At 39.6% G+C, this 15,972-nt stretch overlaps 1 protein-coding gene across 2 annotated transcripts in view; it reads right to left on the bottom strand.

Annotated features, from left to right (window-relative positions):
- RPRD1B (regulation of nuclear pre-mRNA domain containing 1B) overlaps positions 1–15,972 on the bottom strand; it is a 59,734-nt gene that overhangs the window by 12,378 nt on the left and 31,384 nt on the right. For both annotated transcript variants that reach the window (XM_081096581.1, XM_081096582.1), the window contains exon 6: positions 14,341–14,516. In XM_081096581.1, coding sequence (XP_080952707.1) covers positions 14,341–14,516 — 176 coding nt within the window. The remainder of the gene's footprint in view (positions 1–14,340; positions 14,517–15,972) is intronic.

Here is a 15,972-nt window from a genome sequence, read left to right as displayed (position 1 = left end):
AGTCCCCGTGCTGGGAAGAGAAGTCTCTGTAACTTCAGGCTGTAAAGATAGCAGGAATTGTGGCTGAGTGACACATCCCAGGCGTTCCTCTAAAAGGGCTGGCGCATATACTTACTTGGACTCACTCCCTCTGAGCTCTAGTGCTGGGGCAGCAGCTTGAAAGGATCCATGGACATACGGGGAGGAACTAAATTGTCTGACATCAGGATAAGAACTGGGGGGGCAGCTGTCTCCCAGACAAAATTGTTGATAGAGGTCATTGTTCCTATGCTGAGACCACCCCCGCCACAATGAGGACTGGCAGGAGCCATATCTGAGTTTCTATCAACCTGGGTCGCACTGTTGATATGACCCTGGGGACTCCCTGAAACCCTGCCCCACCCAATTTGCAGCCCCATGCAAACTGTTTGCAGTGGCTTTTCCATACAAATAGCCTGTCCTGGCTCAGGCTTCAACTTTTCTAAAATTTCTCAAACAAGCAGCAGTTGGCCTCAGTATGCCCCATACCTCTCAATAAGAGGCCCCAGGCCTGGCACTAGCAGCAGCCAGCCTTGGTTCACAGCTTGGCCTCTCCTGGGCAGCTCTAACCCCAATTCAAGTAGCAGCCACCTACAGATTGCTCTGTAGCTTGTGCCTGATGGCCCCAGGAGGGCATAGACAGCAGCTGACTTTGCACCTCCTGGGAGCCTCCACACATCCAGTGGTCAGCTTCAGATCACGCCAGATTACAACCCTAGCACATCCATGAGTGACACATTCAAGGGGCAGACTCAGAGAGTACCATAATCCCACTGAAGCAAGTCCTGCTCCATAGGGGCATCTCCTGCACAGCAGTTTTTATGCTGTAGACACAGCTGGTCCGAACAGCCAATTGGCTGGGGGGGGGGGGGGGGGCACGTCAATCCCTCCCAGTGACGCCAAAAGCAATCCAGGCTCAACTACAAGAAGACAGTGCACACAGCCCACACAGGGGCACATCTAGAATGTTCAGCTCAGGCGACTAGGAAGGCTGAGCCACTGGGCCCTATGGACACCTAATACACAAGGCCACTCTACTAATTCCAGGAGACATAGCAGCTCTTCCTAATACATAGAAACAAACACAGGGAAAAAGCCAAAATGTGGAGACAAAGAAACATGTCACAAATGAAAAGAAGAAATTGCAAAAAAAAAGAACTAAATGAAATGGAAGCAGGCAAACTAACAGATGCACAGTTCAAAATAATGGTTATAAGGATGCCCAAGGAACTTAGTGATAACTTCAAGGACCTTTTGACAACAGCAAGGAACTTAGAGAGAACATCAATGACATAAAAAAGGACCAATCAGAAATGACACATACACTAACTGAAATAAAGAATAATTTACAGAGAATCAACAGTAGAGTAGAGGACACTGAGAATCAAATCAGTGATTTGGAATATAAGGAAGCAAAACAACCAATCAGAACAACAAAAAGAAAAACGAATCAAAAAATATGAAGATAGTGTAAGGAGCCTCTGGGACAACTTCAAGCGTACCACCATTCGCATCACAGGGCTGCTGGAAGGAGAAGAGAGGGAGCAAGAAATTGAAAACCTATTTGAAAAAATAATGACAGAAAACTTCCCCTACCTGGTGAAAGAAATAGACATACAAGTCCAGAAGTACAGACAATCCGCAAACAAGAGGAACCCAAAGAGGCCCACACCAAGACACATCATAATTAAAATGCCAAAGATTAAAGATAAAAAGAAATCTTAAAAGCAGCAAGAGAAAAGCAGTTAGCTACCTAGCACTCATGTGACTACAAACTGATTTCTCAACAGAAACTTTACAGGCCAGAAGGGAGAAGCAAGAAATAGTCAAAGTGATAAAAAGGACCTACAACCAAGATTACTCTACCCAACAAATCTATCATTTAGAATTGAAGGTCAGATAAAGAGCTTCACAGACAAGAAAAAGCTAAAGGAGTTCCTGATCACCAAACCAGTATTACATGAAATGTTGAAGGGTATTCTTTAGGAAGAAGAAGAAGAGGAAGAGGAGGAGGAAGGAGAATAAGGAGGAGGAGGAGGAAAAGAAGAAGTAGAGGAGAGGGAAGATAAAAATATGAACAATAAAATGGTAATAAATACCCATCTATCAACAATTGAATCTAAAAATCAAAATAAATGAACAAGGAATCTAATGAACAAAATAAACTGATGAATAAAATAGAACCAGAGACATGGAAACATGGAACAGACTAAAGAATCTTAGAAGGAAGGGGGAAGAAGGGAAGGGAAAAGATTAACCAAAGAATTTAATATGCATATATGCATAACCCATGGACACAGACAATAGAGTGGTGAAGGCCTGAGGTGGGGTGGGACCTGGGTGGAGGGGAGCAATGGTGGAAGAAGAGTGTGACATCTATAATATTCTTAACAATAAAGATTTTTTTTTAAAGGTATACAGGTGACTATTGAACAACTTGGGGTTAGGAGTGCCAACTCCCTGAACAGCTAAAACCTGCATATAGCTTTTTATTCCCCCCAAATTGTTCAAGTCCCTTTATAAAACTAGAGGCCCGATGCACGAAATTCGTGCAAGGGGCTCGGCCCCCACCGCAGCAGCGGCTGCCTCTGCCTCCACAGCTGTAGCTTCGTCTGGAAGGTCGTCCAAAAGGACGTCTGGTCTAATTAGCATATTACGCTTTTATTATTATAGATCAGGGGTCCTCAAACTTTTTAAACAGGGGGCCAGCTCACTGTCCCTCAGACCGTTGGAGGGCTGGACTATAGTTTAAAAAAAAAACTATGAACAAATTCCTATGCACACTGCACATATCTTATTTTGAAGTAAAAAAATAAAACGGGAACAAATACAATATTTGTATTTGCATGTGGCCCGCGGGCCGTAGTTTGAGGACCCCTGTTATACACGGCATAGAACAATGCATAAAGTGAGTCCCCCACATCCATGGATTCCCAACTATGGATCAACAATATTGTTAGCTGATCCTACATTTGGCTGAATTTGTGAATGCAAAATCCTAGCATATGAAGGGTCAACTGCATACTTATTGAAATGGACCTGCACAGTCCAACTCTATGTTGTTCGTGGGTCAACTGTACTCTGACCTAGCCTAGAGATGAACTGAGCTGCCACCTGAGATCATGACACCGCTACTGGGGTAGGATTGGTGATGAAAGATTGACAATACAGAGAGGATTTTATGATCTAGTCAGAAAATAACCAAATAACCCATAAAAAGAATGACAAACTACATGATGCTCTGAAGGAAAAAGATAGAGAGCTATGACAGTATATATGGGGAAAGGGAGGGGGCAGGGAAGACATGGCTTTATGAGGTAGAGATGGGAGAGGGCTGTCAGGGAAATACTGTTGGACTTGGGATATAAAAGATTAATGGGAATCAACTAGATAAGGGTAACTGGTGGGAAGTAAAGGGACAGAGTGTTCTAGAAAGAGGGATTAGCACATGTAAAGCCAGAGACAAAAAAGGCCAGAGCTGCATTTTGAAAACATCACAACGTTGCCATATGAAGAATGGATTGTAGGACATAAGCACAAATGCAGAGCAGTAAAGAGGCTACTGCAGGGGACCAGATGAGACAATGACAGTTTGGACCAAGGTGGTATAGAAGTAGAGACAGAGAGGAAGGCGAGGGGGACAGATTCAAGAAAAACTGAGGAGATAAAAATCACAATGGCTTGGCGATTACTCCAATATGGAAAACCCACACCAAGAGGTCATATGGCAGAGGAACTGAGAGAGAAGCTGGGACAAGAGAAGGCTGAACTGACCAATTTGGGAGGTGAGACAGGGGGAGAAATACCGGATGAGGCCTAGTGTCTGATTTTGATGAACAGCGATACCATCCTCTAAGGTAGGGAAAGAGAAGAAAAAGAAAGTTCACAAGGAAGGAGATGGTCTGTTTTGGCCATATCAAGTTTGAGTTGTCTGGGGAAGATATATTGGTCTAAACTACAAGGAAGCGTCTCTATTAGAGATCTGTATCTAAGCCACCAGCATACTTTAAGCATGCTACTCAAGAAAAAGCTCCAGAATGAGAAAAAGCCTAAAGGAATTTACAGACCAAGGATGAAGAAAAGCTTATTAAAGGAAAAACAAAATTAGAACCAGCAGAGAGTGGGTATAAGAAACTGGAGAAGGAAAAACAATCAATGGTAATAGAATTAAATGCTATAGAATGGGCCAAGAGGAGAAAGCGAGCAGAGACAGACTGAAAATTATCTTTTGGTTTCTGAGATTACCACAGGTGAGGGGATTTTGAAGACAGCCCCTTCAGAGGAATGTAGATATGCATGCCAAGACGCAATGGGTTCAAAAGTAGAGTTAGCAAGGGAAAACAAGATACTGTCATAGTTAAAAAAAGGGATAGTGGTAATGTGCGGGGTGTGCTTATGTGAATGAGATTTTAAAATATATGTATACATTAGTGAGGCAAAGCATGCTGCCTGCTGAGAAGGACACCTTCAGCCAATCTACTGGAGACTTCTGCAGAAAGGAAAATAAACGAGCCTTAAAGACTCTGCATGATAAGGAACAGCAGATACTAACAACTTCAAGTCAAACAAGTGTTGGAACCTGTTTGTCTCAAGTGAGGGTAAAATTGTTACTTTATAAATAAAAAAACACACCAAAGATAAAGGCTACGAGGATCACTGGCCTCACAGAGAAAGCAAAAAGAGCCTGGAATGGGAATTGTAGATCCTTATCACTGAATCATAACTGGGATAAACAGTAGCTTTATGGAAATAACTCCTAGTAAATCTATGCCCCAGAATAAAAACACTGTAGACAAAACAGAACTTGAAAAAGCACCAAATACATCATACCGGACATCATGAAGAAAAAGTGGGATATGTCCATTCAAAATCACTATCCAAATTCTAAGAATGCTTAGAAAGCTGCTGGTAAATTTTTGTTGAGTTTAAATTTGCAAAGTTATTCTGCTTAAAATTCTCAAAGTATCTAATGGCAAGAGAACTGTCCATACTTTTTCCTAAAGATGCTTACAGGATCTGAATATGGAAAACAAATAAGGAGATCTGTAAAGTCCTAATGACAGCCAACTGGTACCATTACTTCTTCACAGGAAGCGTGCCACACCTTAGGAGCGCATGGACTTCATTTGCAAAGGTTTTGTGTTGACTCCTGGTTATAATAATGAATATTTTTGCCCTAATCACGGAGAAAGACACTTTCTGACTTATTTCAAGTCCCACGTGTCATAGAAAGAAAAATGAAGTCAGAGATATAATTTTCAAGTTTGCAAAGTACACTACAATCCAAATTGACTTTCTTCAAAGATCACAACTTCAAGTGGGAATAGAAGGACCACCTTAACAGCACAGGCATACCTTGTAGATATTGTGAGTTCAGTTGCAGATCACAATAAAGTGAGTTGTAATCTTTTTGCTGGTGGAAGGTCTTGCTTTCAGTTTGTAAAAATCACATCTGTAAAGTGTAATAAAGTGAAGCACAATAAAACAAGGTATGCCTGTAGTAGGGATACTCATAAAGACTAAAATTAGATTTGCTCAAAATAACACGTACTCATTAGGTAAAATGACACTAAGACACAAGCTCAAATTTCTGTATTTTGAACTCTGTTCTCAAAGTCATGCTAACTGAAGTCAATGTTATAATAAGTATCTGCTATTTCCCCACAGCTGTTCAAATGTAACCAGATAATTTAAAACTCAGAAGAGAGGCCCATTTGTCTAATTAAACTACTCAATGTTCTTTCCTTCATAAAACAAAGATTAGTCTTTAACTTATGGATATATACATACATATGTATGTACATACACACATCTTGTCTGTTTATAAGACTCAATGAAATTCTAGAGTGCTTAAGATGCTTTGAAAAAAAAACAACCAAGAACAACTAAGGCAGGAATGCATACTGGTGGCAAAGACCATGAAATGTATGTTACTTTCAGCATACTATAAGACAGGCAGATAGTTGCAATACATCTAGAATTCATATTTAAAAATTTACAGGGAAAAAAATACAAATAATGAAAGGTAGCCCAAAGTTAATTTTAAAAAGAAACATAAATGCTCAATAAAAACAATTACTGAATACCCAACCATAGGTATTCAAGCAGTCACTTAAAATGCTTTTAAAGTTTTTATTCATAAGGGAAAATGATCAAGTGGGAAAACGAGGCATGACAGAAAACTGCCCACACATTATGATCATTTAAATTTTAAAACTAAAAAAAATAATAATAAAGGAACTATCGCAAAATTAAAAGTAGTTATCTCTGGATAGTGAGGTATGATTTTCACCTCAAGTTTCCTATGATGAGTTTCTTTTAAGATCATCAGAAAAGAAATAAAGAAAGAACCGACAGAATTAGCTGATTAGGAATTACTGTTCTGGCAGATGAGCCCGGTGACAAGAGACCAAGATGATGCTTTGACTGAACGTGTATATATGTACTTTATAAATACAAAAAACTAGTACTACATACACCAGGTAAAACTCAGTGGAGCTGTTCCAGAAAGTAGGAGAAATCACCAAAAGTTGGACTATACGTATGAAAACAATGTTACAGCTAAAAGTACGGAATGCTAGGTGAGAGCTTTGCAATCATGTCACTTTTTCTATGGGAAGTCTCATTCCCTTAGGTTGCCCAATAGGCAAAGTACATTCTAATTATTATAATGAGGTGTTTTTTCCCCTGGAGTGAAAAGAGATAACTAAACATTGTGATATAGAAAGAATGCACACGCACATGCACCTTGATGTTCTAGCTGCAAGTCTGGCCTGAGCTATAGGGTCAGTGATGACCGACATAAATGAAAGGAATCCAAGGACCCAGCATACTAGTACAGCCTCTGAACTCCATATTACTCACAGAAACACACAACTCAAGAAAAGTTTCCACCTACTGGAGGAAAATCTGGAGGGGGGGGGGGGGGTTCCCATATCAAAGCAGGGATGAAAAAGCAGTGAGCAAATCATGGCCTGCTATGTAGGGAAGAATGACTATAAGACCCCATGACCACTTGACCAGTATAAGCAGACTGACCTTTTCAACAACTGTTCCAACAGCACATGGCGCTGATAGCACTGCTAGTGTTGGGAGGAAAGAATTATATGCGAAGGAGGGCAGTGAGTGCAAAGGACTGGTGGACAGGTGGGGCTAGGCTACACAGAGCTGTGAGAGGCAGCTGTAGGCAAAGCCTCTCAGTTCCTTCCTAGAGTCAGGAGTCAGGAGATCGGGGTTCTGGTCCTTGTGATTTTCTGTGACCTTAAACTGCTCATAGAAGCCCTGAGCATTGTTTCTTCATTTAAAATGAGGATTAGATCACCAGGTCCCATCTCTTTTTAATGGACAATGAGATAGTGGCTTTGATCATCATGGGAAATGGGGAGAATTTACTCCAAAGTTGACTCTCTGTCTCCACCTATTGCCTAACCCATTATTGCAATGAATACTTCTAACCATCTGTACCCTGAAGGAAGGTGAGGGATGCTGCCAAAAACAACAGATGGCCATCAGTTTGGTTTAGTACTCCCGCAGCTATAGCCAAAGAATTTCTCAAGTTGTTATAAGCAAATTACAAACAGAAATATGAAGAATCACAAGGCATTTGGGCCATTTCCCCTTTCCCAACAGTGTTGTCTGGAGTAGAAGGCTCTACTCCTGAGTATTCATTACAGCCAAGGGGGAGGCACCAAGCTAGGGAAAACAGCAGTGGTTTCAAGTTCAATGAGCCAATCCTTCCTCCCACCTCCCTCAGAGCAAGAACATGCAAAGGGAGGACTGGGTATTTAGAACCCTGGTAGCAGAGTGGGTACCCTCAAGCTTTAAAAAGGTATATATTGGAGGCTACTTTGGAATGCATGATACAACCATTTTAATCCCTCTACATAAGATGACATTTCTCTAAAACAAGGTTCTTGGGAATTGTTGAAATGATTCAACATTAGCTACTCTTCTGTGTAGGTCACAGCAGTTCTTAACCCTTGGGGTCGTGGCCCCTTTGGGGGTTGAACGACCCTCTCACAGGGGTCGCCTAAGACCATCAGAAAACACATATGTAATTACATATTGTTTTTGTGATTAATCACTATGCTTTAATTATGTTCAATTTGTAACAATGAAATTGGGGGTCACCACAACATGAGGAACTGCATTAAAGGGTCGTGGCATTAGGAAGGTTGAGAATCACTGGTGTAGGATATCTTCCAGCTGTTGACCTTATGGAATCAAATTCAGAAGAAACAAACAAAAAAACCCAAATAGCACAAACCTGATAGAATGTTACCAAGATGTTTGCCTTGGATTCTATTCCTGGTCTGTGGCTAATTCCCTTCTCTGGGCCCTGAATTTCTTCACCAATTCGGAAGTCAGACTACCAGGTGTACTGGTTAATAATGTGGAAACTTTTTTTAATAGATGGACTTATATATATGTTGATATATATGCGATTTGATATGTATGCTATTTTGTTGTATTGACAGCAAGCTTCAAAACTTCATGTCAAATTTGCTGAAGGTGTTAACATCATAGATACTTTTACACTTAAAAATGTCCAATTTTGTGCCCAAAAAGAGCATTTGCCGGAAGTTTTAATTCATTACTTTATTTTGAAGAAAAAGTTATCATATACTTCAGGAAGCTTATGGTGAACATGCTCCATCTCAAAATACTTGTGAGCGCTGGTTTAAATGCTTTAAAAGTGAGGATTTCGATGTGAAAGACAAAGAACGCCCAGGTCAACTGGAAAAGTTTGAAGACCAACAATGACAAGCATTACTGGATGAAGATGCGTGTCAAACTCAGAAACAACTTGCAGAAAGATTAAACGTTGCTCAGCAAACAATTTCCGATCGTTTACAAGCAATGGGAAAGATTTTAAAGGAAGGAAAATGGATGCCACATCAACTGAACGAAAGACAAATGGAAGACCGACAAGTCATCAGTAAAATGCTGCTTCAACGGCACAAAAGAAAGTCTTTTTTGCATCGAATTATGACTGGTGATGAAAAGTGGATTTATTTTGAGAATCCCAAATGCACAAAATCATGGGTTGATCCAGGTCAACCATCAACATCGACTGCAAGGCCAAATTGCTTCAGAAAGAAGACAATGCTTTGCATGTGGTGGGATCAGGAAGGTATGGTGTTTTATTATGAGCTTCTAAAACCAGGTGAAACGGTTAATACTGATCGCTACCAACAACAAATAATCAATTTGAACCACGCTTTGATCATAAACCAACCAGACTATGCCAGAAGACAAGACAAAGTAATTTTGCTTCATGATGACGCACCATTACACACTTCAAAACCAGTTAAAGACATGTTAAAAGCTCTTGCCTGGGAAGTATTAACACACCCGCCGTATTTACCAGACCTTGCTCCTTCAGATTACCACTTGTTCCGATAGATGGCACACGAACTTTCTGAGCAGCACTTCAAAAGGTACGAAGAAGTGGAAAATTGGGTCTCTGAATGGTTTGCCTCAAAACAAGAAAGTTCTATTGGGACGGTATCCACAAATTACCTGAAAGATGGGGGAAATGTGTAGCTAGCGATTGACATTACTTTGAATAAAGCACTTTTGATGTTTCTCTTGAAATTACCGTGTGTTTTTTTATTATTACAAAATCCGCATTATTAACTGGTACACCTGGTATATGATCTTTAGTCCCATCCAGCTCAAAAATCTTGTTAGACTTCACACAGACATTCAGGCCTCCATGCGCCACTTTACTTTGCAGAGTAAAGTTGGCTGTCATGACTTGCCCTAGTAACTTTGTTGAGCACACATGCATGTCTACTCATTACCTTCTAAAGGTGGGGGTAAACATAGCCTACTGGAAGGCAACACGCACTATTGACTTCTACGGTGGTCCCCAATACCTATGGCACCTAAAGAGGGCTTTTGTAATATCAAATGCATCAGCAACTGGTACCCTACCATGTTTTTAAAAATTCTGCAGCAGAAATTAAAGATGATCTAAAAAATTGGAAAGAAATCTCATGCTCGTGGATTAAAAGACTTAAGATTATAAAGATGGTGAGAGTCCCCAAAACCATCTACAGATTCAATGCAATCCCTATTAAAATGCCAATACACTTTGTTGCAGAAACGGAAAAATGGAAAAACTTGTCCTCAAATTCATATGGAATTGCAAGAGGCCCCTGATAGCCAAAATAATATTCAGAGAGAAGAACAAAGTTTGAGGACTCACATTTTTGGATCCTACTATGAAACTATAGTGATCGAAACAGTGTGACACTAGCATAGGATACATATGTAGATCAGTGGAATAAGATAGAGAGTCCGAAATAAACCCATATTATCTCTGGCCAATTGAGTTTTGACAAAAGTGCCAAGCATTCATTCATAAAGGGAAAGAATTGTCTCTTCAACAAATGATGCTGGGACAATTAGATGTCTACATGCAAAGAATGAAGTTGGTCCCTACACATCATGCCATATATAAAAAAATTAACTCAAAATGTACCAGTGACCTAAATGTAAAAGTTAAAACTATAAAACTCATAGAAGAAAATCTATGAGTAAATTTTCATGTCCTAGGATTTGGCAATGGATTCTTTTTAATTTTTTTTTTTTTTAATTCTCACCTAAGGATATTACTCCATTAATTTTAGAGAGAGTGGAAGAGAGGGAAAGACAGAGAGAAACATCGATTGGTTGCCTCCTGCACTCACCCTGATGAGGGCCTGGGCCAGGGAGGAGCCTGCAACCAAGGTACGTGCCCTTGACTGGAACTGAACCCAGGACCCTTCAGTCCACAGGCCGGCGCTCTATCCACTGAGCCAAAACAGCTAGGGCAGATTCTTAAACATGACACCAAAACACGAGCAACAACAACAACAACAGATATTGGAACTCATCAAAATTAAAAACTTACGTGTTTCAAAGGGCATTATCAAGAAAGTGATTAAGACACAGAATGGGAGAAAATATTTGCAAATCATATAGCTGATGAGTCTATTACCTAAAATGTATAAAGAACTCTTCCAATACATCAACAATAAAATAAAAACCCAATTCAAAAATGGGCAAAGAACTTGAATAGACATCTGGGGGTGGAGGGGGAAAGACATACAAATTGCCAACAAGCACAGGCAAAGATGCTCAATCATTAGTCACTAGGAAAATGCAAATAAAAATCACAATGAGTTACCACTTCATATAGGCTAGGATTAAAAAAAAAAAAAAAAAAAAAGGACAGTAACAAGGATATGGAGAAACTGGAACTCCCATGCATTGCTAGTGGGAATGTAAATAGTGCACCTGCTGTGGGAAAGTTTTGTGGTTCCTCAAAAAGTTGAAGACCGAATGACTCCAATTCTATTCCTACGCATACATATACCCAAGAGAAATAAAAACTTGTACAATAGTGTTTATAGCCATAAAGATAGAATTGGCCAAAAGAAAGAAACAACCCAAATGTACAACAGATGAATGGACAAACTGTTGCATATCCACACAATGAACAATTTAGCCATAAAAAAGAATGAAGTATTGATACATGCTAAAATGTGGATGAATCTCAAAATCATTATGGTAAGTGAAAAAACCAAACACAACTGTATGAGGTATCCAGTATAGGCAAATCCATACAGACAGAAAGCAGGTTGGTGGGGTTGCCAGGGGCTTGAAGGAGAGGGTATAGGGTATGACTGGTTAATAGGTATGAGGTTCTCTTTTGATGTAATGAAATGTGCAATGTTATGGACTATAAAATGGTTCTTTTAATGTTCTGTAAGTTTATCAATGAAAAAATATCTGCAGATAAACCACTTTTCAAGCAACTTTAAAGAAAATCTCTTCTACACAGAAAAATATTATATCAAGTGCTGAATTCCACTCACAGAACAAATATTTATAAACTTAAAAGAAAATATTGGTTAAGAAATTAGAACTTTGGGAAGAAAACAGACTCTCAAACAAATAATTACATTCTCAAAGTTCTAAGAATTCCATGTATTTATACACTGAAGGCAATGAAAAAATTAAAAAATAAAAGCTTTCATTAGCACTCTGATATGGTAGTTTTAAAACAAGGATGGGCAGTGTTAAAAAGTGAATGTTAAAAAAGATAGATGTGCTTTATGTACTATCCTCATCAGTAAGAGACTTTTGGAAGAATGCATAGTAATACTGCATCTTTCCAGTGGCATATATTAGCAAGTTTTACTACCACCATGAGGATAACGAAATAGGACCAGTCTATTATGGAATATGAGAGAAAACTCTGAGATTCTAGAGAGCAGACTATTCATATTTTTAGCAAGAATAAAGAAAGAACTGAAACCTTTCCCATCATCTTACATTGTATCTAGTTGTCTGCTTCTTCAAATGCAGCAAATGTAGCTCCATTTTTACAAAAAATGATTTTGCTCAAATGGCTGAAAGGCGGTTTGGGATAGTACAGAATCTGTACTTTCCAGTGGTGGGTCTTTCTTGCTCTGATTCTTAAGAAAGAATTCCAATGCCCAGATAAGTAGAGAAATTTGGGCTGGAAAGTTACAGAACAGACCCAAATCTTTGATCCTCTCTCTGCCCTAATGACCCCTCACGGCATCTAGCAAACCACTGGTTGTATAGACACTGGAATCACTGGAATGATCCCCCTCCCCCCACCCAACACCGCCCCATATATGGAGAAAAGTACAATTGTGAGGAAGGGAAATGAACAGAGTTAATCTACTCTACCAACCCAATCTCTTTCTCAAAGACTGTCCTCTATGGTTGCTTGCCACCCAACAACAGCTGCTCATGATAATCAATGTCTGACAGATCAGAGAAAGCCCTTAATGTGTCGCCAAGGGGCAGTTCAACAGATGGCATGGTGACTTACAACCAGAATCATTAATTACACACTCTTATTAGTCCCGGGGGCACAGCGCTGAAAATGCTTTTTCAGTGAAAGACGAGCATTTCAGATAAATGACCGTCTGGTACTGCCTGCGAAGCTCCCTTTAGGACTTTTGGTCAGTGTTGATTTTTAAATCTAAGCCATACTATTTTTACAGCCGTTTCCTATCTTCCACTTTCAGGCTGGCTAGGAATATGAAGTTCCCAGTACCACCTCTCATCATCACTCCATAATCACTGCAGGTAAGCATCTGATTAAAAGTGCCCATCATTCATTTCCCCCCTCAAGTCAGGTGACTGTGTTCAAAGGCAAACACAATCTCAGCCACTGGACTAGCTCAATTTTCCCTCCCTTGGTACCAGAGAATAGTGTTTCCTGAGTGCAGGGTGGGACATGGGGACTATCCCCTCCCTTATCTACTCTCACATTTCTTATAATATGGGATTGATTCTCCAACTCAGTGGTTCTCAACCTTCTGGCCCTTTAATACAGTTCCTCATATTGTGACCCAACCATAAAATTATTTTCATTGCTACTTCCTAACTGTAATGTTGCTACTGTTATGAATCGTAATGTAAGTATCTGATATGCAGGATGGTCTTAGGCGACCTCTGTGAAAGGGTCGTTCGACCGCCAAAGGGGTCGTGACCCACAGGTTGAGAAGTGCTGCTCCAGCTCAAAACTGTCCTCCTGTCCCAAGCCACTGGCTGCAATGTCTCCATGTCTCTTCAAAAAAAGAGAAACAGACACTACTGAAAAGGAAGCCTGGGGCAAGCAAACATTCCCAAATGTCCACAGTGGTGGCTGTGTTATCCCAAGGGACTAAGCACCACATTCGTAATTAAGAAGCCAAACAAATGGATGGTGAAGAACTAGTTCTTAAGCCCCTTCCCAAAGGCATTCAAACTAATGCCAACTCGGGATAAAAAGTAGTTCCTTCTAACAGTTTGAGAACCGGGCTCCATAAACATGACTGGAACTTCAGAACTGACTGCAGACAGAGCTTGGAGGCAGACTACTTACTGGCTTTACATGATACAAGTCAGAAATAAATCTCAGTATAACCCAAAAGAAAAACTTTAAGCATTTCCAAAATACCACCAAATAAAGTCTTTGATGTAGCTGACTCCTTTTTGTACCTCAATCTACAATTTTTTAAAAATCTGAGTTCAAACTAAAATAACATTAAGATCCTAAATGTTGTGATTTAAGAATTCATCGTGTGTTTGCTACATTCATATTTGTTCTTTCTTGGATATATAAAAATGTGATTTCAATTTTCAATTAGGTTCAAATAACTGCAATACCTGAAAGATGTTCTCATCTCATGCATTTTTATACGACAAAATGAAAACAAAAGTGCTAATGAAGGCATCATGAAAACCTCCTAAAGTGGGCTACAGGAAAGGAAACTTGGGAAGTCTAGGTCTGCCTTGCAATGTACTCACTTCTAGTTTTTTCTCCTTTTCTGACAAAACATCTTTCTGGTTCTGGGTGTACTCCACCAACATCCGAGCCAGCTGGCGCCGGTCTTCCAGTTCCGCCGCCAGGCGCCCGTTATATTCTGCTAGTAACAGACATGCTTCATCTACTGTTTTTGAAAGACGTTCAGCTGCCTCTTTGTCTAAGTACAAATAAGACCAAAAAATAGAGACAATATACAAATCACATAGGCACCATTGCAAACATTTCTAGGGGAGGTTAACAGTTTCTCTCCAAAAGTACAGAGTCCAAGCATAAGCCAGAATCTGTGGATAAAAAATGGAATGGCTGATGGAGAAACCCAAAGGTACTCACTCCTGTCAACAAGACAGGACACTTCTGAATTACTTGAAGTGAGGCAATTGTACAAGGAGGGGAATCTGGCAAACAAACATTTCTAAGTGTCTACTCCTGCAAAAGCTCTACAAATAAAATAAACAGAAAGAAATATTTAATGTCATACATGAAATAATTTTTCCATGTCTCTGAGAATTCAAAATGACTTTCATATTATTTTGTGAAGTATGCTTTGAACAGTCCTCTGAAATACAAAATACAAGCACTATAAGGCACTGTATGCAATACAAAAGCTAGCACTCACTACTTGGGTGTGGAAATTGTAAGAAAAAATAAAACACTACATAACAGGTGTGATATCAAGTCAGCTAAGGAATTGGGACTCAAAACCAGGTCTCTAGCCGAAACCGGTTTGGCTCAGTGGATAGAGCGTCGGCCTGGGGACTGAAAGGTCCCAGGTTCGATTCCGGTCAAGGGCATGTACCTGGGTTGCGGGCATATCTCCAGTGGGAGATGTGCAGGAGGCAGCTGATCGATGTTTCTCTCTCATCGATGTTTCTAACTATCTCTCTCCCTTCCTCTCTGTAAAAAATCAATAAAATATATTAAAAAAAAACAAAAACAAAAAAAAAAAACCAGGTCTCTAAAACGGACCTACAGGACTCTACATCTTAAACTATACAAGCCTTGAAACTGGGTCTGAGTTTTCTTCCTCCATTCAGCAAAATATCAGGTCTGATAAAACAGAGGCTTTCAAATGCTTTTGAGCATGACCCACAGTAAGCAATATACTTTATATAAACACATAAAAATAAAAGAAACAAAAGTTTCATAAAACAACACTTATCCTTACTATGTGCAAAGTGCTCTATCTTCTATTCTATTAAAAAATAAATGCTAGTCATTACCTACCAGACTGATTTCATGTCCAATTAATGGGTTACAACTCATTGTTTGGAAAAAAAACTGTGATGAAGTATCAAAGTATAAGAAAGGTTATTCTTAGAAATGATGAAAATGCTTCAACATTAGGAAATGAGAGGAAGAGACAAAGGATGATTTATATTTAAAAGAACAGATAAAATTAACTACACATGGGTAGTGGTGAGATTAGACCTTCAAATATGTATATCTCATTTTTAAAAGGCCTTTGAAGATCAAAAGAGTAGATAGGTATTTTGAAACAAAGAGCATTAAGGACTCTAGTTCTATGAGACTAAAAGTGAGTTGGACTTTATTACAAGTTATCAGAGGTGAAAGACCTCAGCATACTCATAGGTAATTGGGAATTAAGAATTCCC

Source organism: Myotis nattereri, assembly GCF_964212035.1.
Source record: "Myotis nattereri genome assembly, chromosome: 8".
NCBI classification, from domain to species: domain Eukaryota; kingdom Metazoa; phylum Chordata; class Mammalia; order Chiroptera; family Vespertilionidae; genus Myotis; species Myotis nattereri.
The sequence above is the reverse complement of the archived record's forward strand: the minus strand, read 5'-3'. Positions and strand labels throughout refer to the sequence as shown.